General features: G+C 52.6%; 1 protein-coding gene across 13 annotated transcripts in view; it reads right to left on the bottom strand.

Annotated features, from left to right (window-relative positions):
- Window positions 1-1,408: 1,408 nt before the first annotated feature.
- Kif1a (kinesin family member 1A) overlaps window positions 1,409-23,127 on the bottom strand; it is an 87,292-nt gene continuing 65,573 nt past the window's right edge. For 6 of the 13 annotated variants that reach the window (XM_034521524.2, XM_076914724.1, XM_034521529.2 and 3 more), the window contains 13 exons: window positions 22,031-22,136; window positions 19,739-19,765; window positions 11,529-11,643; window positions 10,497-10,630; window positions 9,585-9,646; window positions 9,052-9,197; window positions 8,433-8,633; window positions 7,828-7,905; window positions 7,312-7,436; window positions 6,518-6,670; window positions 5,882-6,074; window positions 5,007-5,125; window positions 1,409-4,555 (listed from right to left, as the gene is read on the bottom strand). In XM_034521524.2, coding sequence (XP_034377415.1) covers window positions 4,513-4,555; window positions 5,007-5,125; window positions 5,882-6,074; window positions 6,518-6,670; window positions 7,312-7,436; window positions 7,828-7,905; window positions 8,433-8,633; window positions 9,052-9,197; window positions 9,585-9,646; window positions 10,497-10,630; window positions 11,529-11,643; window positions 19,739-19,765; window positions 22,031-22,136 — 1,502 coding nt within the window. In that variant the 3' untranslated portion in view covers window positions 1,409-4,512. Of the gene's footprint in view, window positions 4,556-5,006; window positions 5,126-5,881; window positions 6,075-6,517; window positions 6,671-7,311; window positions 7,437-7,827; window positions 7,906-8,432; window positions 8,634-9,051; window positions 9,198-9,584; window positions 9,647-10,496; window positions 10,631-11,528; window positions 11,644-12,733; window positions 12,758-19,738; window positions 19,766-22,030; window positions 22,137-23,127 lie in introns of all 13 variants that reach the window. The other 7 variants (XM_034521526.2, XM_034521532.2, XM_034521528.2 and 4 more) reach the window with 2 other exon arrangements.

Genomic DNA, 23,127 nt, shown 5'->3' with positions numbered 1-23,127 from the left:
GCCCGTGTGGTCCTCTATCCCAGTGGGAGCTGTCTGCAGCACCTCTCCCTTCTAGGTGCTGAGATGGAGCTTTCAACATCTCATGGACCAGGAGAAGGGTCACAGCCAGCCTCCCTACTGTTTGGTGTTTTGATTTTTATTTGTTTGTTTGGTTTTTGTGGTTTTCCATAAATCTAAGATGACTCCAGACCTTGGCCAGCCCTAATCTATGAAAACACCCCTTAATCTTGATGCCAGGTGACCTCAAAGCTAGTCTTGCTCAGTGTGGAGTGAACAAGTCACAGTGTAGCTTTCCAGACCGTGAGCATCCCAGGGCCATGTTGCATCTCTGGGAACTTGGACCCCAGCTTTGGAGCACCTGGGAGGGATCCAGCAAGATCCTCATCACTTTGAGACACTCACTGGGTGGCCAAGCCAAATGAACTCAGATAACACAGCGGCCTATCCACAGTTCAGAAGTGGAAGCAAGGGTAGCCCCTGCTTTTTGATCCTTCTTGTTCTCCACGGATCACAAGCCTCAAACCTACCAGGTCTGAGACACAAGAGCAAGAGACTGATGCACTCCCACCAACTGCTGAGTGCAGTACCATCTACGGCCAGAGGGTGGCACCACAGGAGACTCCAGAGCACATCTCTGCTCCCTCAGAGTCCTGGGCAATCCAGCAGTGTCCTTTGGAGGTAACCAGCTATGACTTGTAGCCCACACAGATCCCATCCTCCAGGACAAATAGAAGCAAAATGGATGTCTTCTTTCTCAAAGGGTTAAATAAGACAAAACTCCACTTTAAAAAAATATATAAAGAAGCCACTTGGAAGAAATCTAAATTCCTACAGGATCAGCACTTCTTGAAACCAAAATATATGCTCAAGTTTTATTTCTGCCCAGAAACTGCACAGCTCTGTATTAACCAATCACGCATGAATGTGAGGAAAAGTGATGGCCACTGGGCTCCTGACTTGTTGATATACTTTGGATTGTGTATCCATTTTCTTGAAACCTGAGGTTCATTATACACCCATGAACTACCAGGTCCCCGGGAGAGTCTCATATTTGTACCTTAGAAAATTCTGAGACCCTGAGGCCTGCCCACACCCTGTGGGCCAAAAAATCTGAGGGAACCATACCCCAAAAAGGATGCTGGGGGAAGTAGTGAGTAGCAGCTTGCTTAGAGCTTGGTACATACAGGTAGGGATACCCAGAATAGATTGGCTCTGAGGAAAGCAGGTGGCCTCAGAGCTAGCACCATCTGGCACCTCTCAAAACTCTCTCACTATCTGCCTCTTGGCCCCCTAAGAAGCAACCCCCTCCCTCGTTCCCTCCCCACCAGGGAGTCAGTACCACCTCTGGTTGGGTACAGGCCCCTGTGAGCATTTTTCAGCTGCAGCCAACAGACAGAGACATAACAGATGCGTGTTGCGTGAGCGCCACATTTATTTCTTAATTGGACAGAGCCCTAAGTGCACACAAACAGTACAAGAGCCTACAGCTAACACTCAGGTGTAAACAGCAGGATACTAGTCATTACATCAGGTGGTTATGACAGAGGGGCCAGGGGTGCCCATAGCAACCACATATGTACAGGTCAGGGAAACCGCCTCTGAGTTGCAGGGGCCCCTCAGTATAGACAAACTACAGGAGGTCCAGGCTCAGAGAGAGACTCGGGTCAGTCATATCTGTCCATCCTGGGGGACTGCATGGCTCCAGTCCCAGGGGTAAAGGAATGTGTCTTTTGAGGTTCCCATGCTGGGTGGAGCAGGAAACCAGCATCTTAGTCTTGTTCACATCTGTAACATCAGTAATCCCAAGATAGCTAGGGGTCTCCAGGATAGAGGAGGAGGGTCATTTAGTACAGTGCTCTCTCTCTCTCTCTCTCTCTCTCTCTCTCTCTCTCTCTGTCTCTCTCTCTCTCTCTCTTTGTGTGTGTGTGTGTGTGTGTGTGTGTGTGTGTGTGTGTGTGTGTGTGTGTGTAATAAGGTGTTGGCATGGTTGCTTGGAGCAAGAAACATTAGAAGTGTTATCCAGGCAGGGTCTCACAGGATCCCAACATAGCACTCCCCCAGGAGGCAGAAACAGCCCACCCTCTCCAGGAAAGATTATTATTATCCCAAACTAAGTTGAGGTCACAGCCTTGGCAACATCAAGTATCAAACCCAAACTGTCTGTGGAGGTGGTTTTTCAGATCTATCTTACTCTCTGCACCAAGCAGAAAACAGATGCCTCAGCTAGAAAAACTTCTTCCTGATGACATGAGCCTATCCCTAGTCCTCATGCCATCCCTCCACATCACAGCCATTAGACAAATGACCTTCAGCTGACGTGATAACGCAGGTAATTTTGGGCAAGGAGGGCATGAAGAAATCAGGTTTCCTGAGCTGTGTATGGATTTCTTGGCCCATCAGTTCTGGTTACTAGGTTCTGACTCAGGACCTCCCACAAAAGCAGAGAGCCCATCTTGGTTCCTAGACAATGCCAGGACAGCATTGGGCCAATATGGAATGGCCCCTGAATGGGGGTGGGGTGGGCACTAGAGCTCCCAACCTTTCTACAACCCGACCCAGGCACAGGTGCTCTGTAGGTTGGCTGGCCTCAGACACCCACCTGCTGGGTGGAGCCACACTCTTCCAAGGCCTCAGCTTCAGGTTGGCTGACCTGAGCGAGCATGGCAGGCCTGACTGCCTCTCTGCCTGCTGGGGGCTGTGTGGCCCTTGGGAACCAAGAATTTGAAGCAACCTCACTCCTTCCCTCCTGGTCATGAGTACCAGAACGAGCTTATGAACACAGTTGTCTTCTCTCCACTTTGTATCTCAGCCTCCTACCTGCACGGCCCACTGCAGACAGCTCAGGTCACCTGGTTTCTAGTTAGGGTTTAATCTTGTTCTGGGATGGTCACCTTGATTTGGATTCTTGGAAATAAGTCTTATTCTACACTTCATGGAGAGGGTTTCCTGACACTTGATGCTAATGACCAGTACCTCAACCCTGGGAATGTGGGTGGCCAGGCATGAGGGTGGCCACCCATATGGCACCTGACCCCAGTGATGGGTAAATTCTCAGTTTCCGCTGGGCTCACACTGGTTGGCAGGTGCACACACTACTTCCAGCATGAGCCCTGCCACTGCTCTGAATCGTGATGCCTGGATGAAGGGCAGGACCTTTGGTAACTATTCCAAGGGACCTTGAAGCCAGAACCTTCTATGACCTTCCAGACAGCAGAGATGCTGTGAACATTGGTCTCGAGAGTATCCAGATTGTGTCGGTGCCATGTGGAGACAGCCTGAGGTGATGGGGAGCTTAGACCCATCAGCTGATCTTGGTGGTGGTGGTGGGGGGTGGCTGACCAAAGTGGAGGGAGATCCCTGGAATAGTTGGGTGTTGAATAATTGCTCTTGACGGGCCCTGGGGACTTGAGGTTTGGTTTCTGGCTTTCCAAATGGTCCTGTGGTATGAAAATCCCCCAGGTGCAGAAGAGTCCCTTTACCAAGACCACCACGAGGTCACCCTCATCTGCTTGACGGACATACATCACTCATTCAGCTCTCCTGCTGAGTGCCACCCCTGGGTAGACTGTAAGGAATCGCTGATCACAGAACCTTCCCAGAGCTACATATCCATCCCTCTGCTCATCAACACTCAAGGCTTCAGTCAGAGACCCAACTCTGAACACCCATGGTCTCTGCCACCCACAGCCATGTGTAAACGCAGCCACCTACCCAACAGCCTGGACACAGCTCAGCTGGAGCCAGTCTGCCTAGTGAGGGTTGACTATACACCTCACCTGATCCTTCTCACTCTGAGGTGAAGCTGCCCACCTCACCCTTATTGCTCTATTTTGGGAACTGTTCCTACAAAAGTAGCATACAATGCCTTCTGAATTGCCTAAGTCTCAGGACTTGCAGAACTTCTCACACATGTACCTTGCAAGGTGCATCTCAGACAAACCCAGCCAGGACGGACCTTCCCTGTGCCAGGCTGTGAGGAGCCATGGCTTATTCATATCCCTCTCTCCCTCTGCCCCTAGCAGGCTGGAGACATAGGTGGGAACCGACAGGGCCAGGCTGGAGGGGTGGGGATGGGGCAAGGGAGCTCCACATGAACCTTACAGCCCTACCTGGAGGCATTAGAAATAAATACTTATAAACAGAACACAGTCTTATAGTTAATGTCTCAGAGGACTGTTTCAACGCCACTAACTAACGTATATTAATTATAAGTCTGTCTATGCTTAAAAAAATATTAGAACAGCGGCAATACCCTGGGTCTCAGGCCCTCTGACCTTCCTGGCATTCCGAACTTCCCACCAGAGCAATTTTGGAAGAAATCACAACACGCACAACCTCCAGGGGGATGGGGCACAATTTGTCATGTGGTATAGACCACCCGCCAGAGGTGGGATGGCTGGGTCCAGCACAGGTATCCCCTGGTGGGGGGAAGGGCTGAGTGGCAGATGACAGAACAGATGGTAAAGGACAGGGGAATGGTCTGGGCCACTGGAAGTTCAGAAGGTTTTCTGATCAGACCCGCATCTGCGCAGATCTCCTTCGGGAGAGCTTGGACCTGCAAGGGTGGAGGGTAGAGGGGAGAAGCTATAGTCAGAGCTAAGTGTTGATTCCCCAAGTCCTCCAGCATCCAGAGACGGCCCAGCAGACCCCCAGACCACATATCATAGCCTCAGGTCTTCCTCGATCCCCTTAGAGTCATAGAGACTTGATATCGAATATGTCAGTGCTTCTGGGGGGCACCTTAGCCTCCTACAGCCCTTCATCAAGTCTGTGACATGGAAGGGGTGGCATCCATTCACAGGAGCCTGGCTTAATCCATTAGAGCCTGCTTCCAGATGACCTATTGCATGAGCAGCAATGACACACAAACAGGTACCAGCATGCCCAAGAATGTCCCAGCCCCAAGACCATAGAACCCTATATGCCCCAGCCCCCTGGGGGATGGACATCTGCTAGGTCTCCGTGTGGCATTTCCGTTTTTGTCCGTCTTCCTGCCCAGCTCATACCGGATGGTCCCAGCCAGGAGCGGGTTGAAGGCGTACAGCCAGTCGTGCATGTCCTTGTCGCTGTTGGCCTGCAGCAGGATGCCTCGGTGCTCTGTGCACACAGCGAATGTGTTGGGTGTCTGTAGAGGGAAGCCACTGGTGAGAAGGTGCTGTGCTAACATGGCCATTGCCACCACCACCAAGAAAGAAGCCTTTTGGAGAAGCTACAAGAGTGGGTAGGTGGGAGAGAAGTCTAACCTGCCACAGTCCAGCAACCCTGGGGAGGGGGCAAGCCTCTCTGTAAAACACAAACCCCTTCCTGACCACACAAGCATGGCAGCTCCATTCTGGAAGCCTCCAAGGTCAGAAAAATTGTTTCAGTCTTATGTTCATGCCACTCTGTAACCCCTGGAAATGAGTCTGACCTCCGTAGGCCACATCCCTGCCTGGTACCCTAGATGAAGTGTCCCTTTCATCTGTGCCCCCTGTGATGGGTGTGCATAGCAACTAGGTTCCTAGAGCTCTCTCTCTACACAGGGAATAAAACCCGGTGGGTATTGTAGCCTCCTTCCACGTGGCCTGGAGAACCGTCCCTTCAGCCAGCTGCAAGGAGCCAGCTCCCATACTTCTAAGGCACCGTTTGCTCGCAGAGGACCATGAGTCAGTGCCTTGGGCAAGACAGCTTGTAGGGGCTGTGAGGTTCTGCCCACCTCAGGATGGAACCTAGCTGTTGTCAATGGCATAGACAAATGGCAATACTTGCCATCACCAAGAGCTGTTACTAGGAGCCCTGCTGAGGCTGAGACAGGGACAGGTCAGGGGGTTATACCCTGACAGGGAACAGGGAGCACCTCCCCTGGAGGACTCAGTGCATCCAAGCTGGGCCCTGGCCTCACCTTGAGCATGGCCTGCTGGTCCTCGCTGTACTCCACCTGCGCAGTGGAGAGGTTGAGCACAAATCTCTCCACTGTGTCCTTGTCGCTGTTGTACATGTAGGCGTAGGGACGCCTCACCACCACAAAGCGTTTGGCCCAGCCAGCCGTGTGTGGCTCCAGGAAGTGCAAATACCCCTTCTTGGAGACGATTGGGCTGTGAGGCAAAGACACACCTGTTGGCTCAGGAACCCTGGGGCAGGGGAGTCAACACAGGGGCTCACACTCTACTACCCTGCACTAGAACCTCAGGAAGGAAGAGCAGGTATAAAGGAATGGCTGACAGATCTGCTTTGGGATGTCCAAGAACAGAATCACTGTCTCCTATCTGGGATAAGTCCCCAGTTTTCAGTGTGGAAATTCAGGGGAAAGAAAGCTAAAGTCCTAGAGTCTAGAGTCCAACATCCATGAGGTCCTCATCTCTGTCCCACTCACCTGCCCTCTCCAATTGCTACCAGCTCTGTGCACAAGGGCCACAGGAGCCTGCCTGCCTTGTACATAGGTGAGGTGTCCCCTGACACCAAGCTCTGCCCTGCACACAGGCCAGGGCTGGTTGCCTAGCACTAGAATGCTTCTGATTCACATAAAGTCCTTCCGTACCTGACTCGGATCTCTTGGATGTCAGGGACCAGCAGTCGCTGGGGCTCCTTCTCTGTCTCTGTTGCCCGAACAGGGGAGGGTGTCTTCTTGGAGTCAAGTTCTGGCAGGAGCTCAGGCTCTGGGCTGGCAGGCCGGGAGCAGGGCTGGGGGGTCCTAGAAATAGAAGGTGACTTTGCCTTCTGTCAGGGTTCTTCAAGGGACTGGTGTTCCCTGCTAATGCCCTCCTCACAGCTGCTTGGTGAAAGTTCAGGGACTATCTGACTATGTCCTCAGGAGGAGTTCCTGAGTCTCACAGAGTACCACCTGACTCCAGGGCTACTAGACTGAATGAGAAAGCTCCCGTGGCTTGTGGCACAGCCAGGGCAGGCTCCGCATTGCTGGGGAGACGTCACTCCCTCCTGCAGGACGGTCTCCATCCTCTGCCCTGTATAAAAGCCCACACACCTTCCCTTCCTCTCTAAAAGTACCAGTGGTGGCTTACTGAGTATTTTAGGAGCCCTGCCCCTAAAAAGGGAGTGTTTCTGATCTAGTCTTTCTGGGGTTACTCAGTAATGTGTCTTTTATTTGAGCTAGCTGAGAAAGAGAGGGCACGGTGCAGCTGCATGAGAGGGCTGAACAGGGAGACTCCAAGAAGGCCGACACATTCTTCTGCCACGCTCTGCCTTACCCTAAGTCCCATGCAGGGCCCACAGTCCCCTGAACCCACTTTCTCCATTCCTGAGTCCCAGAAGCCATCACCAATTGGCTTTAAGGGGCTAGAAGCTTGTCCAGTAGCACAGAGCTGACTGACTCACCTCACGTCAGTGGCACCATAGCGTCCTTCGATCAGAGAGGGACAAGTGGAGGAGGGAGTGAGTGTAGCTGCACCCAGAGGGGACATGGATGGGTCTCGCATCAGTGTGACAGACATCTCAGAGAGCTAGAGGAGACAGAGTCTTTCTCAGGTGGGTCTCTGGGCCTCAAGGAGGATGGGTCTTCTCGTCACACACTCCTACATAGCCATGACTATTCCTCCTAGGGTTCAGACTGCCTTAACACAGGGGGAACCCTTAAGAGGTTATAGGGGGTGGGGCATGAACTTCTGGATTGGGTAGGGGCCTGTAGGATGAAGGTTCCAGGAAAACAGATAGCGTTAAGGGCATGGGAAGAGAACAGGAGACAGGGTCTGGGTAACTCCATGTGGTCTGGGCTAAACTGGGTCAAGCCCTCACGCACACCCGCACACCCCAGCCCTAGGGAAACCAACTATTCATCTATGAGGTATCTCACCGGGCCTTGCAACCTATTGGCAACCAGGGGGCCTCACCTACCTTGCTCTCACTGGCGCTGATACAGACATGGCTGTGGGTGTACTCCCTGTTGAATGTGTGCATGAGGAGTCGTAAGCACTGTAGACAGAGAATACATGGTCATCCCTGCACTGGTGGCAGCATGGGGCCCTCATCTACCCTACCCCAGGAATGTTCAGACAGGAGTTGATAAAGAACAGGGGATAGAATCTCCACCCAAACTAGGGAACTCCTACCCTGCGCTCCTAGGAAGGCTATAATTAGCATCACCTGAAGACACCTGAGACCTCTCTAGTGACCTGTATAGCAACAATAGGGGCTGGCTCCGAATAGAAGCAGTGAGCTAGCTCCCCAGCAGTTCAGGGAATCAAAAGATGACAAGTCACGCCTGGGGAGAAGCCTATAAAAGGCTTCAAGCTGAGGCTTCTGAAGGAGACTAAAGTGGGGCGAGGTGACAGGCAAGGGACTAGCTGGTCTGTCACTACTCACCCACCCCCACACCCCCAGATTCTAGCAACTCTGGCTGGAACTGGCCATGGACCAGGCTGGGCCCCCTGCATCACCCTGAAATGTTCAGAGCCTGTGAAGACAAAGCCATGGTCACATCACCCACCTGCCCAACCTACCTTGACAGCCAGCTCCCTTTGCCTCTCGCTGGGAGCCTCCAGAGGTGATGGCTGACCCTCGACTGACAATGGGGAGGAGGCACCTGAAGAGCTACGGGACTCAGAGTCTTCACTGGAGGCTGGGGACAGCACCTCAGGGCCAGGCCGCTGGGTGGTCTCCAGCTTCTCCCGTAGGAGCAGGTAGTGCCTGGTCTTTTCCACCTGCCAGGACAACCAAAGTTAGTGAGGGTACCAACCAGGGCAGGTCCTGGCTACCAAGCAGAGCAGCAAGGTCCTCTGGTAAAGCATGAGAAGGTCTGCCATATCTGGTTATGGCTGGTGACCTGAGGGACCTAGTAGGGCTGCTGTCAGGACGCCGAAGTCCCAGACAATCCGTGTGTTCTCCTTCATAGTCAGCATCCCCGTTATCCTCGTGGGTCCTTTAGTGAGCATCAGGGGTCCATGCCTCTGCATCCTGCTCCCCATATACACCCTGTGACTAGACAAGCAGTGCCAGCTCCGGAGGGTGGCTTCCCTGGCTGGACCCACTTAGGCGTGATTCTGGCTCACAGCTGGACAGTTGCCCTCGCCCAGTCCTGCTGTCCATGGCCTTGTGGTCCCCAGCGGCTCCCATACTCACCTCCTGTAAGAGGCTCAGTTTCTCCAACTCCCACTGGTGGTCTAGGATCAGGCTGTCACTCCGGGGCCTCCAGCCAGCCAGGTTCTCCTCACCCCGGACATAGGCTACTGATGTGTCCAGCACCCGCCGGCGCCGGCGCTGCATCCCTGCATGGGGATTGACACTCTAGCATTCTGACAGATATCAGTGCTGCCGGCACAGATGCCAAAGCTCTTTCCTTTCTGGATTTAAGATTAGCTCCCCTGGACCTTGGTCCACCCTGAGGTCACAGGATCATATAGACCTTACACATAAGAAGCTAGTAGTCCCTCTCCCATGGGACCATGACATAGGTGGTCACAGCAACCAGCAAACTTGACTCCTCCTCTCTGCCCTCCCATCTGAGGACACTCTGGAGACTGGAGGGAAAGTACTTGCACTTTGCAGGTAAGGCTCCCAACTTAGCAGAAGTCAAGTCAGGAAGGCCAAGCAAGCCAGACACCTCAGGACCCCGACACATGCCCCAGCACAGAGTAATCAGGAAAGTCTCCTACCTGGGCTGCCTGCGTCAGCCACGTGGCAAAGGCTGAGCTCATACACACCAGTCACACGGTTGCTGAGGGAGCGGAGGAAGGGGACACACTGTTACTAGGCAAAGCTATGAGGACAGACAGACAGACTAGGGACAGCTCACCACCACTGACTCAGTTTGGGCACAGATCTCACCACAGGCCTGAGGCAGATAGCCTGTTTCATACTGTGGCATGTCACACCCTGAGCTGCAGTCCCTGTGCCGGACCTCAGCTTTGTGAACTAAATGACCCCATCTGGAAGCTGGAGCTCCTTGGGGAGTTGGGGCACACAGAGGCATGAACATATTTGCCAGTTCCTCAGGACCAGACACCATCAGTCTCCAGCAGGCCTCACATCTCACAGAGAAGCCCTCCTCCTATCCATACTATGACACAAGTTACACCAAGGTCACATCACAACCCTCTCATAGAGATGGACCTTGCTGGCCACTGGGTCCTGATCCCCAAGCTGTGCCAGTGTGGCCTAGACACTGGCTCCATGTGGTAGATTAGTGGTCTGTCCTGAGCTGAAGAGGGCCTCACGGATCCTGTGGCTCTGGCCCAGTCCCTACCACTGAAGCTACAGGAAGTGGCAAGAACGGAGGAAGATGGGTCTAGTGTCTGGCAAAGCCACTGAACTCACATCACAGCAGGGGCGCCTGAAGACAGGAACCTGGATGCTAGGAAGTTGATCCCCACCCTATCAGTCTGTGCTATGGAGCTAAGGGCTTCTTTACACAGGAGTGTCTGTCAGTCTGCTGGGTGTGGGGGGACGCCCAAGGCTGCGTTTGAGTCCAACATAGTTCTCAATATGCCCATGACGGGAGGAAGCACTTAGTGAGTCCCCCTCTTTGATGCACAGACCCCCTCCTCTGCCCACTCTAGTGAGCTCACCCTTCTGTGGCCCGAAGGCTCCCACTGCCAAACAGGTTGCGAATGGAGCGTGAAGCAGGTAGCTTGGCGTCACGAGAGTAGAAAACCATGCAGAAGTCCTTGGTGATGACAGCTGGCTGGGTGCAGTTCTCCATCTGCGTTATATGACAGAGGTCATAGGCATAGAGTGGTCCAGAATGCCCAGGCCCCAGCTCAACCAGGCTCAATGTCCATTCATCCTTATCCTCACTCGTGCTACTGAAGACTCCTAATGCCTGCTCCTGACCCTGACTAGATTCCTAGGGTTCTGTTCCCCACCCCATTACTAAAGACAAGGATCTGCAGGGCACTAGACCTACCCTGCTCCCTGGCTATGTAACCATAAACCAAGGGCACAAACTGAAATCTTCCTGCAGATCAAGGCAGAGCTTGGTTCTTTTCACATTTAAATGTGAGAATTTAAATTCCTTTTTGCAGATGCTGGCTAACTCCCAGCTGTGCCCAGTAGGCATCTCACAGCAGATATGCCCTGAGTATGGGGTCAGAGCCCTGCCAGCATTTCCCAGGCGGCATCACTGTCACCGAGGCAGCCCGCAATTGTTATCTAGAGTGATTTGGCTCTATGGAGAAGTGATGCCCTTTAGGTGGCCTGGCTCCCACCTTCTCCAGACTTCTCCTTCGCTACTGTGTCCAGACAGAAGCACATTCCAGTCTTTCCCTGTGCCTCCGAGAAGGGCCACAACCCACATCTGGCCATGACCTATTGACTGCAAATCTGAGGGTAGGAGGGGCAGTGAAGGGCTTCTATTTTTGCATTTTTGGGGGATATTGATGCAATATCTGGTGGTGCTGCAGCCATTCTGTAGTCTCAAGGCTGAAATCCACACACTAAATCCATAGGTGTGTGCTAGTTTTGAGCACTGTCATCAAAAGCATATGTGTCTACTCAAGGACTTGAATCATTCTCTGAGAAGAGAGTAGAGTCCATGGACCTCAGTGTTACTTTGCAAGCCCCTCAAGCTGTAGGAGGTGTTGTGGGTGTAGGTGCCTTGCCTCAATATAGGCAGAGAGGGTCATGTAGATTTTCTCCCGGTAAGGGGTGACACGATTCAGCAGGAGGGAGTTATGCATGGAACTGTCCCAGGCTGCTTCAAACTGGTAGAAGGTCCTAGAAGAAAGCAGATGGGGTAACAGACAACGTGTGGGGATGCTCTCAGTGGGAATGGGAACATGCAGACAAACACAGAGAGAGGAGAACTGCAGGGAGATTACTGGAGTCATGGGTTGGGAAGCTTGGGTGGCATCAAGAAGGGCAGACCCCTCCACACTCAGACTGAGGACCAAGCAGGGGCCGCCATGGGGCCTGGCAGCCCCAGCTTCCTCTGCTCCAGTGTGGCCTGGAAGGAAGGCAGAGGAAGGAAGGGGAGCTGCCCTAGCCTCAAAGTCTGAGCAAGGAGGCATCGCCAGGGATCTCCCCGAGTTAGCCAAGCCCTCCTCAGCCCACCCATTCCATTTAGACTCACGCTGCCAGGAAAAGGCCCTGGGGGAGGATGCTTGGAGTGGAAACAGCAGCCTGTGAGCGGCAGCATCTCATGGGGTCCTGAGAGCAGTGCCATGGGAATAGCAACCTGGGGGTCTATCCTTTGTCCCTATCTCCAGCTGGGTGTCAGCAGGGCCCAGATATACCCAGAAGAGTTCAGGGTGGCTACCAGGAGCCCTGGACTTTGCATCTACCATGGGGACCCCTGTACTATAATCTCTATAGGCCCCTACTCTGGAAGATGGCTGTGTGCGACAGTATGTTTCATTTACTTTAAATATTCAGGGTTTCCCAGGAGAGAATTCACCCCAGTTCATAGCATAGCCACTCCACAGTCCCACTTCCTCCAAGCATCCTCAAAGACACACAGTTTACAGGCCAGGTGGCAGCACTCTCCCACTACCTCATGGCCAGGCCTTTCAAGGACACCAGCAGGCTCCCTGAGGTGCCTGGCCATGTGAGAGATTGGCTGGTGCTGCCTTTCTTCCTGTATGACACTGTCCAGGGAATAGGGTGTGGGGTCAATAGGTCAGGAACATGGTACAAAGCAGGCTGGACAGGGCCACTGTCAGACACATATCACTAAGGAGAGGTCTAAGGCAAGTGGAGAGAGCGGGCAACCAGAACAGGGCAAAGAGCAGGCAGCATTGGAGGAGAAGGGGAAGGAACAGATAGAGGGGGTGGAGCAAGCGAGGACAGGAGATAATGGTGCCTGTACCTAGTGTCATTTCCGAAGGAAACGCTAAGGGCGCAGCCAGGACACACGCACACACACAGAAGAGAGCGAGACGTCAGAACAGTCCTTCCATGGCCAGCACAGCTGCTGAGGGGCCACCTGGAGCCCCAGCCCGGCCCCACAGATACCCCATATCCTCACGAAGCTGCTTCCAGCTATGACATAAGGATCAACTATATATCTCTGTACTGTTCCTTTGTGGTACACAGGGCAGTAACTGTTCCCACTGCAACAAGGTGTCCTTCAGAACACGTGACTGAGGAGCGCATGGGGTTAGCATGGGACATCTTGGAGCCAGGGTCACCATTGCAATGACGTGAGGGTAGGACCAGCCCTGTCACATCTTGCTTGAACTTTTACATCCATATCATTTTTCCTTCAAGCTCCTGAATGGTGCGTGCATGTGTGCTTGTGTAGACAGAACCCCCGCTATGCACTTGGAGCTTAGTCTCCTCCTCAGGGACTGAGCCCCAGACCTACCCTTGCTTCTCTGCCCTGAGTGGAACACCCAGAGGAATGAGTCTGGCCAGACCAGTGTGGTCTCAGAGCTCAGCTGGGATACTCCTGGAAATTCAGTGGTTCCTGCCAGCTGGGCTTAAAGTGGCCTTAGTCCAGGCCCAAATGAGAGACAACAAAATTGCCCCTTGAGTGCATGGAGGACTCTGAAAACCCCAGCATGCCGGAATATCTTTGTAGGCTTGAGTGAGGGGTGCCTACTTGAGGCAGGTATAATTCCATCTGGACCATTTTCTGTGGCAGGACCGAAACTTTTCAAGCATTGTGCCATCTTCCAGTGGCCAGGTGGCCAAACAAAACAGGCTCCAGGATCAATACAACCATGAAGTTCTTTGCAAGTCACTTCCAAATGATGGTTGGTCACTGGCCTTGGAGGTCATTTGCTGTCCTTTGAGGGGGGAGGGTGCTGCAATCATGGGCCTTGTGACTAGCCTTTACTCTCCACTAACCATGACTTATATGGTCATGGGACACAGACTGTGATGCCCCAAATAAATCAGTAAACAAAGGGCCTGGAGCTTCCTTGTGTCCCTTAAGTCTCTGCTGAGGAAAATTACTCTGCCCAAGAGTGTATAAGCTGGGGGTGGTGGAGACGGAGCAAAGGAACAGCTGCCTTTGTGGAACCTGCCAAACGTGCAGGCTGTTATGTGGGACCCATGAAAAATTACCATCAACCATAAGGCAGAAAAGCAGAATTTAGAGAAGCTAAGGTGGCCTATGTAAGAAAGCCCAGGTCACGGACAATGGGGAGGCCCTTGGAAGCCACAGTGGAAGCTCACTCCACATGGAGTACAGGGTCCACTCTGGATCACTGGGCATCAGGTACTCAGGGGAGGCCTGTACCTCCTCCACATAGCCTCCCACTCCTTAAATGCCATTTAGCCAATTTGGAAATGGGTACCCAGCATCCCAGGGTCAAAACTTAAGCCACATTGTGAGGCCTCCACAGGATGGACAAGAGAGTACCTAGTGATGTGGCTCCCAGTAGAAGTAAGTAAAGTTGACAGGGGTTCTCCATGGCTGAACTAATGGCTCCAGAAGAAGAGACAGCACACACACATGCACCTACTGCTTCTCGTGACACGAGGCCTTTGTATAGCAAGAGTTCTTCTCCAGATGGAAGTCTCCCAACCTCCCCCAACCCACAGTGGACCATAGTGGCTGGTCACAAGGCAGTCCAAACAGATAAAACCCTAAACCACTCAGGAACTTGTTAATACGTGGATTCTTGAGCTTCACTCCAGACTGTTGTGTAAGAAACTCTGAGTGGTATCTCCTTGTGAGCAGAGAATTTCAGCTGACCTCAGATGGCCTTGGCTACCTTTCTGCTGCCCATCATCCTCAAATATAGCTTAGGAAGCCGACCTAGCGCAGGGAAAGTACCTCCATCAGAAACTGCTCCTCTGGTGCCACCTGAACCCCCATCTACTGTGCATACTCCCTTGGTGTCCCCATAGACATGGCATTCCTAGGACCCCCTTCTAATGGAAGGGGTGTGAAATGGCTAGTCTGCACCACGCAGAGAGTGGGGCAGGTAACACAGGGTCCTCAGAAGAGTGGCCAGAAGGCTCCTTTTATAACTAGAGCCCAAGGTTGCAATAGCCCGGAACTCCAGGCAATATCCTGCTTCCAACTTGCTCACTTGACCTGGAGGGACATCAGGAGACCTACTGAGTGGTTCTCTTCTGTCCCAGGGGGACACAGCTGCACTTGTAGGCCTGCCTACAAACAGGACAGCCAAACTGAGACCTGTGGTACAGCAAGCATAGTGCTCAGGTGGAGGACGACCCATGTGAGGAGCACTGCAGATTCACTATGTAAGTGTTGCCCACAGAGAGGGCAGTGGGTGCTATGGAGCACTACCTCCGTCCTCCTCCACCATCATCACAGCCAGGCTGCAGGGATCTAGGCAAGTGATCCCATGCCGCCACATGTTTGTAAATTAGGAACATGCATTTCCCAGTCTGACCAGAAGAACTGGATCAGCAATGGGAGCGAGGCCCCAGATCTACCTGTTGATACTTTCAAAGGTAGATACACTTCTTGCCTGGCCTCCAGGGGGCATTAAACATCAAGTTCTACAGAACACCAGGTCCTACTGTCTGTGATATTGTGAAAGGAAGAGTACACTGTCAGACTGACATAGATTCCCTCTTGTCACCTATGACAGACAAAGGATAAAGCCACAGAGGAGGCTTCTCGCCACAGTTGCCTGCAAGTGACTGTCACGAGACAGTCAAAAAACCATGAGCTTGCACATGTGCTGCTACGGTATCTATTCGACCTATTACTGACGTCTCTTGGTATTGATCACTGTGGCTAAAGATTACTGTTTCAAAATACCTGGTGTGATAAAAAAAAAAAAAAATCCTTACAACAACTCTCTCTTGCCTCATGCTCTCTGAATACGCCCGTGGGTTACTATGACAATGTGAGTTCCCATGCACGTTGGTAAATAAATGTTTTCACTCTTTGGCAAAGCTCTCCGTCAGCTGCTGATGGTTATCAAAGTATATTTAAACTGCCTCAATGTCTTCGACCCTTAAATCTTAAAGGTTTTCTAGCCATAGGGCAGACAAAGTAGGTATCATTGTAAGTGGATTTTCTGAGGATCTAAATATAAAACTCAAGGCCTAAGACTGGCCAGAAACCCAGGTGTGCCCTGGGAAGTTTGTTTCTAGAAGGGGAGACTGAGGTCCTCCAAGGGAACTATCTCACACGATGACTCCATCATTAGCCCCAAGATTACAGCAGGGCAGTTTCTTGCCTCATGAGGCTTGACTGTTGGCAAACTGAGAGCAGGAGAATGACCTTGAGTCTGACCTTGGAGATCCCGTGTTAAAGGTCTGGGTATGACACAATACACAGTCAAGCACAGATCCCACCCAAAGCCCCAGATCTGATGGCCCAGGCTAGACAGTGGCCACATGCAGCTGGACCCTCTCCCAGCACAACCATTTGGTGAACTGCTGTCACCAAAACAACACCCTGGGGAGGCTGGATCAGGCACCTTAGCAAACTGCACTCAAACCCTCCCTGTGGGTTAATGGCAGCTCTCCAACCCTCTAACTAGGTCCTGATTATCCTAGCCTACTTTCTTCACCCTTCAAGGTCACCTGTGGCTCCTTCAAGGGTCCCATCCTTTGGGGAACTATGAAGCTAGAGTCTGAAGTCTAACCTGGAGACATATTCAACAGATCAAGATAGGGAAAGGCAAGATCCAAGATAAGCAGGTGAGGAGGGCATCCCAGAGAAGGAAGTGCTGTTGAGTATGAAGCCTGTCAAGGATGTGAGCTGAGAAGCTCACAGCAAACAGACTAGAAGGAGGGGTTATGTAGTTGCAGACAGCTGCATCCTGATTCACAGACCACGAGAATGTACAGGAACCCAGGAAAACCGAGTATGAGTCTACTCAAGATCCATCTGGTAGGTACTGGAACAACAGCCCAGCAGAGGCAGCCAGAGCTGATAATGCCTTCTGTCCCTGGAAGGTAGCCTTTATTTCATGACTGGTCTATATCTGCAGGCCCAGTCTTGATAGTCACTATCCTTGGAGAAGGAGGACTCTGGCCAGACCTACCTTTAAGGAAATTCTGGTCAGTTGCTTAATCTGACCATGAGAGCAGCCAAGCCCTTTGCCCCTGACTCTCCTCTTGTATTCATAGGACCCCTTTCTACCTCCAGCCTGGTTGAACTCCTCCACTCTGGTGCTATCTCTCCATTGGGCCCAACCCTCAACAAGGAGGTTCAGGAGCTGGATCCTGATACAAAGCGCTTTACTACCCACATCCCTGGGCCTCAAGGCAAGGACAGAGCCTGCTCAGTCAGCACTGCAGTGGGGGCAGGTAAATGAGTATCCAATAGGCTTTGGGTCTCTAGACCCACAATTCCTAATGTCAATCCAGATGCAGCTCACAGGATTCAGGGATTACTGAAAGAGCGAACGCTATCGGTTCACAATATATCAGGGAAGATAGACGGGGAAGTAGGTTTCCATGAGACCATTCGCAATGGCCTTCTCCAGGAAGCAAGAGAACCCTCAAAGCACTAGGAAGATGATTCTGAAACCTGGCAGATAAGGGCACCAAGACCCGTTAGCTCTTCTATTACCTACAGATGCTCCAGAAGGACCTGTCGGCCCCTACACCCATTCAAGTGAGTGTGAGGCCACTGGAAGGAGCGAGCACAGGATGGGTGGAATGTCAGATCGAATGTCTTATAAAATGTGGGTAAATAGCAAACACCCGAGCTAGCACCACAACTCTCATGGAGGCTCCACGTGTGACCCACCGTGGTGGATCCTTGGTGTGGTCCTTCAGCTGTTAGGATGAAAACATGAATTTGCTCATGAGCTATGCACTTTTACACAAATGCCACTGTCCGTGACAATAATGGGAGATTCAGTGTTGGGTCTGAGCTGAGAGCTCTGCATGAATCAGCTGATTCGTCACAGCCTGCAGCCGCCATTACTCTCTATCCTCGGGGGCGGGGTGGTGGTGGTGAACTGATTTCCAGAAGGTTTTGGCAGCTCTCCATCTTTAGATAACAAATGACTCAGCCTGCCTCTCCCTCAGCTGTGCAGTCCTAGAATCACATGGGATGAGATTTCTCTCCTTCATGACCATGATGGTAGTACTAGCCACCACCGTGGATCCCTGGCCTGTGGAGCGGTCTAAGGACTCATTCTCTCCCTTCTTAGCCAGCCTTGCTTGCTTGCTTGCTTCCTTCCTTCCTTCCTTCCTTTCTTCCTTCCTTCCTTCCTTCCCAAGAGGCCAAGCCCCAGGCCTGTTACTATCAAACTTATTTTTAGAATACGAAGGACAGTTATGGGAAGGTCAAACCCAGATGCACATGAAGGAACGTGTGAGACCTGTGTGCTGAGGAAGAAACTCCTTTCAAAGAGAAGGAGACCAGATTTTCTCCTTTGCACAGTGCCAGCATCTCCTTGCATAGCCAGAAGCTTCCTGAGGGCACTAGATGTTTATCTCTGGCCTAACCAAGAAGACCTCTCAAACACATAGAAGCCACCAGCAGATGTGAGCTGGATTCTGTATGGGTTTGAGCATAGATTACTTGTCTCCAGAGCCAGCCCACAGGCTACCTCTTCCAGTGAGCTCACTCAGCTGATCTTGGTAGAGAGAGAAAATCAGAAATGCCCAGGCTTGGCAGGGCCGTGTCCCCTGTTTGAGTGTGGCCACCACTTCAGTTGTCTCGTGATGAGGTTTCTGCCTCATTTAGCCCCAGGTCTCCCAGGGAGGGTCCACTCAACTCTTGACCCATAGCATGTAAAAGAGATCTGCTCAATAACTCAGAAGTGTCCTACACTCATGACCCAGAGAAAATGCCTGACCGAGCCACAGCTCCACCAGTAGGATCCCCTCCTGGGGCCCTCACTCCCAGGTATCCAGGCAAGATAGCAAATGAATGTTATCTGCGATGACCATTGCAGCTGTGACCCAACAAGGACACAGCCTGAAGTCCTGGCTGTGCCCACTCTCTCTAGAGCTCTGTCTAGGTGGTGGAGCTTCAAGGTTTAAGCACTCATGACTTTAAGAAAGCTGACCCATGAGATGACCGCCATGAAGCTCTGGCCACCATTCTGCAACTGTCTAGAGGTGACCGACACCTTGGCTTCCCATTCAGAGCAGCTCCCCAAGTTCTTCCTGGACCCAGTATGGACTCCAGACTTGGAGGGTGTCCTTCTCCAGTAGTCACTGAGCCAGCGTGTGAACTTCCTCAAGCCAGGTGAAAGGAAGCTACAGCCATCTCCCCTACCAGGACTCAGCATCGAGAGCAAGTCTGAAATGGATACAAGGCATGCTCAAAGGCCTGCTAGCCTTCTCATGGAGTTACTGCCTGCCACTTCCAAAAGGCAAGGCCAAGGCCATGGTAGGGGTGGCAAAGATAGAGGGATGCCTTTCTTCCTGACTTGGCCTGGAAAGGGCTCCTGGGCAGCTGTGGAGCACATGGGAGCTCGAGTCTCCTGGCAGTGGGTCCTGTCTGCCCCTTCCCCATGCTCCCAGCTCTGCCTGCTATGGCCCCTTGCAGGGAGTGTCTGGCCCTTGTGAGCTGGTGCAGCCCAGCAGCTGGGTTGTCCAGCCTGCATGCGGGAGATAGCTGCACCCACTGGTGGCCAGGCTAGAGGTCGGCATAGAAGGCAAGGCTGGGGTGGGAGGAGCGGGAGGCCAGCCAGTGTCTACAGAGGCAGAAAACTACAAAAGCAGCCAAAATCAGGAAAGAAGACCAGAGGAGGCAGGAGAGACTCAGCCAGGAAGATGGGACTAGGGGAGGAACATGAAAATAAAACCAGAACTTAATTCCAAAGAAATGAAATTAAAAAGGAGGGAGAAACAGGAAGGAGAGCAAGTTATGAGTTGAAAAAGCTGGAAATTAAAAGTTCAGGGTTGTGTAGGTGACCAGGGAGGGAGGGAAGGGAGAGGCTGAAATCAAACCGAGGGACAGAAATGGTACCTAGGTATGTCCGAATCAAGAAACTGCCTGCAAAACACAAACAACCACACGTTAGTGAAGGGCTGCAGCGGGCGGGCGGGCGGGCAGCAGGACAGCGGGGTAGCAGCAGCAAGCAGCAGCAGGGGGCTGCCTGTGGCTGGCAGACCCATTCAGGGTCAGGGAGGCCGCGAAGCAGGGACCATGGCGCAGGAAGAGGCCCAGGTGTGGCAAAGCGTGATAGCCTGAGGCCCTGGGAAGAGCTAGGCCAGGCCCGAGCCTCGGCCTCTGTGGAGTGGCTGATCTCAGGGCAGCCTGGCCCACAAAGGCTCCTAGGATGTCAGCCATGTCCAGGGAACAGGAAGCTGGCCCCAGTGGGCCCTGGGAAGGAGACCATGGGCTGAGGAGCGTGCCTGAGACTTTTCTGGGGGTAAGGAGAGCTGGGGTTGCACCAGCAGGAACAGCAAGGGCAGGAGCCAAGCGAGGGGCCACATCTGTGCTCCCCTGTTATGTCTGCCATTCTCCCAGCACCCAGGGCCTCCAGCCTAGATGTGGGATTGGACAGGGAACAGGACAGAAGCTAGTCACTTCAGTGCCATGGCTGAGCCTGTTTAACCAAAGTTCTGCAGCTCCAGCTTAGGAACAATGAGCCTTGACTTCCCAGTCACCTCCACCTAGCCAGGGTCAAGGACACCTCAACATCTGGGCTGGTGGGGAGCTGACGGAGAACACCAGCAACAAGGTCTTCAGTCCAAGGAGACAAGTAGGAAGGGAAGCCCAGAGGTGCCAACCTGTCCACAGACTTTCTGATCCCACCACTCACCCTTTCCCCTCAGAATGCTTGCAATGGATTGTCAGAGGCCAAGGGTTAAGTCACTCCCAGACCCCAAACATCACTTTGGCACTCACTGGCAGGCAGACTGTCCCAACCCCCACCCTTGCCTCTATGGTCCTCAACTCCCACGCCCAGGCATAGTGGTCCACACTCATGGGCAACACTCATGTTAGCAGTAGTGGTCTCTCTGCCTCAGCAGGGTGCATTTACAGAGCAAGAGATGGAAGACCAGAGGAAGCTCTAAATCCCGGTTCGTGTGGTAGTCTGGCTCCCTTCTAGTTCTTGCTGTGAACTCCAGCCTACCTCTCAGAGTGCCATGTTCCTAAGAAAACGCCCCCAGAAATACAGAGTGAGGACCAGAGCCACGTGTGTGCTAGGGTCTCTGTCCTGTTCCATCCACTGTCCTGACTGCTGCCTAGCCTTGCTCTGCTCTTGGCTGGCTCCCGCTATGCTTCTGAGAGAGGAGGATGTCTACTAGATTCTCCTCAGCTGTCTGTGAAGAAGTGGAGCTCTGGACTCAGGAGCTGGAAGAACACAGGCCATGCCCAGGATTTTGGGGCCATACAACCCTTTCCTCACAGGGATGATCTTCCCTCGACTCTCTAAGGGTGCCACACCCTCAAAAAATGCTTCCACAAATAGCCCCAGCTGTAGCTCCCGGGTCAGTTTTTGGCTTCTTGGCACTGCACCAGGCTGAGTTACTGGGGAAGAGCCAGGCTGGGGTTCAGGCCCTGCTAAACGTCACCACAAATCCTTGGAAGACTATGTCCTGGGCAGTTTTGTCCTGTTGGGCATCCTCCTTGGTAGGGTGACTCTTGCAGTGCCTGGCCCTTGGCAGCCTTTGTGAGACCTCTGTTACACCCATGTACCCTGGCAAACCCCACAGGGTTTCCAAGAACATCTTAGGGCTCCCTTACCCCTCTCCTGTTCAGATAAGGATGGGACAATCTGGCACTTGGAAAGTGACCAGAAGCATATGACAACTGGTGACCCACAGTCACTTCTATACCCAAGTTGTTTGACTGCCAGCTCTTTGGGCTCTGGACAACCTTCTTTATCACCACCCATTCCTGGGACCCCTCCCAGAGACTTCAGACCTGTTTATACCAGTGTGGTCCTCAGAACCATGGCCTGCATGTCAGTCTCCCACCCCATACCACCAACCATCTCTCCATAAACTCCAAGGGACAGGACTTAACTCATGTTCTAAGCCCATGCTGGCTCCCTGTTAGGTGATGTGATGGCATGAGTGTGTAAACCAGAAAAGGGGACATGCAATCAAGTGAGCAGAGAGACTTGGAGCCCATGGGCCACCACTCGCTACACTGTTTCCTTCAGTGTCAGAAAGAGGGCAGGTAGGCCTGGAGCTGGCCATGGCATGAGCAGCTGGGTCAGTGGAGGCCATGGTAGGTTGGCGGTTGACCTGTGTGGGAGTTGGTCAGCAGGGGTTGTGATCCTCCCACATTTCTTGTGGTACTCACCGGTCATCCTGGGCTGGATGGACGTATCCTGATGAAAGGATGTTGAGGGACAAGATATTGGGGTCAATCAGAGCTTCGTCAGTTTCTGGGGTGTTTCGGATGCGACCTATGGGAAGGACAGTGTCTGGGTGTCAGTGCCTAGGAAGCCTAGTGATTGTAGTATGCCGAGACCTCTGGACAGGAGCCATGATGGCACGTGGATTCCCTACATGACTATGAGCCATGAAGTAAAAGGCACCAGAGTAGACAGGGAGGCTGAGGGCTGGGTCCTGGTGGTCCCTGTAACACGGCCATTGCCTTCCCCTTCTGTTTCCTTCCAGCTTGGCTTTCTATATTTCAGCTATAATTACACTTTCTGGTGGATCTCAGCTGTCTGGTTTAGCAAGCTTAGGCTACCTGTGGGACACAGAGACCTAAGCAAGAGGGGGATGAGGGGGATGGCCCTGCCCCATTTTGTGCTTAAAAATATCAATAACGAAAGGAGTGAGCATGTATACACTCTGAGTACTGGCCACTCTCCCTGAACCCAAGAGACACCTGCTTTGGAAGACCATCTGTCTGTGAGAGAGATGCTTCATTTCATAATTCCTCATCCTGGAAGCAAGTCTCTGCTCATTTGAAGGAGCACACAGATGGCTCCTAAGTCCTCTTCTCTGGCAACAGAGTGAGCAGCTTCCCTTTCTTCCCCTGCAGTCTAGTCACTTCCCTGAAGTTCTGCAGCACAAGGATTCTGGGAGGAGGCAATCTAGGGTCCTTCGGCCAGCCTTTTCTTGATGCCCAATTCTCCAGTGTCTGGGATTCTCGTGACAGGAAGGGTTTAGGACAAAGAGAGCATTCCCAGAGCAGATGCTCAGCCCTGGGGTACTGACCTCCACAGAGTTCTTCACCTGAGGATCTGATGGACATACTTAGGCTGGACCAAGAGGGAGTTAGGGAGTAGGCTAGGATCATCTGTATCCCTCAAAGGGTCTCTTGTCTTTCCACCATTTTGCTGGCCCCTTTCCATAATACCCACTTTGTAGGGCCTAAAAGACCCATGCCTTCCAGGGAGGGATGCTAGGCTTGGGGTTCACCTATAACCTGCATGGGACTGGATC

Source organism: Arvicanthis niloticus, chromosome 17 (genome assembly GCF_011762505.2).
Source record: "Arvicanthis niloticus isolate mArvNil1 chromosome 17, mArvNil1.pat.X, whole genome shotgun sequence".
NCBI lineage: Eukaryota > Metazoa > Chordata > Mammalia > Rodentia > Muridae > Arvicanthis > Arvicanthis niloticus.
This window is presented reverse-complemented; position numbering and strand designations above follow the sequence as displayed.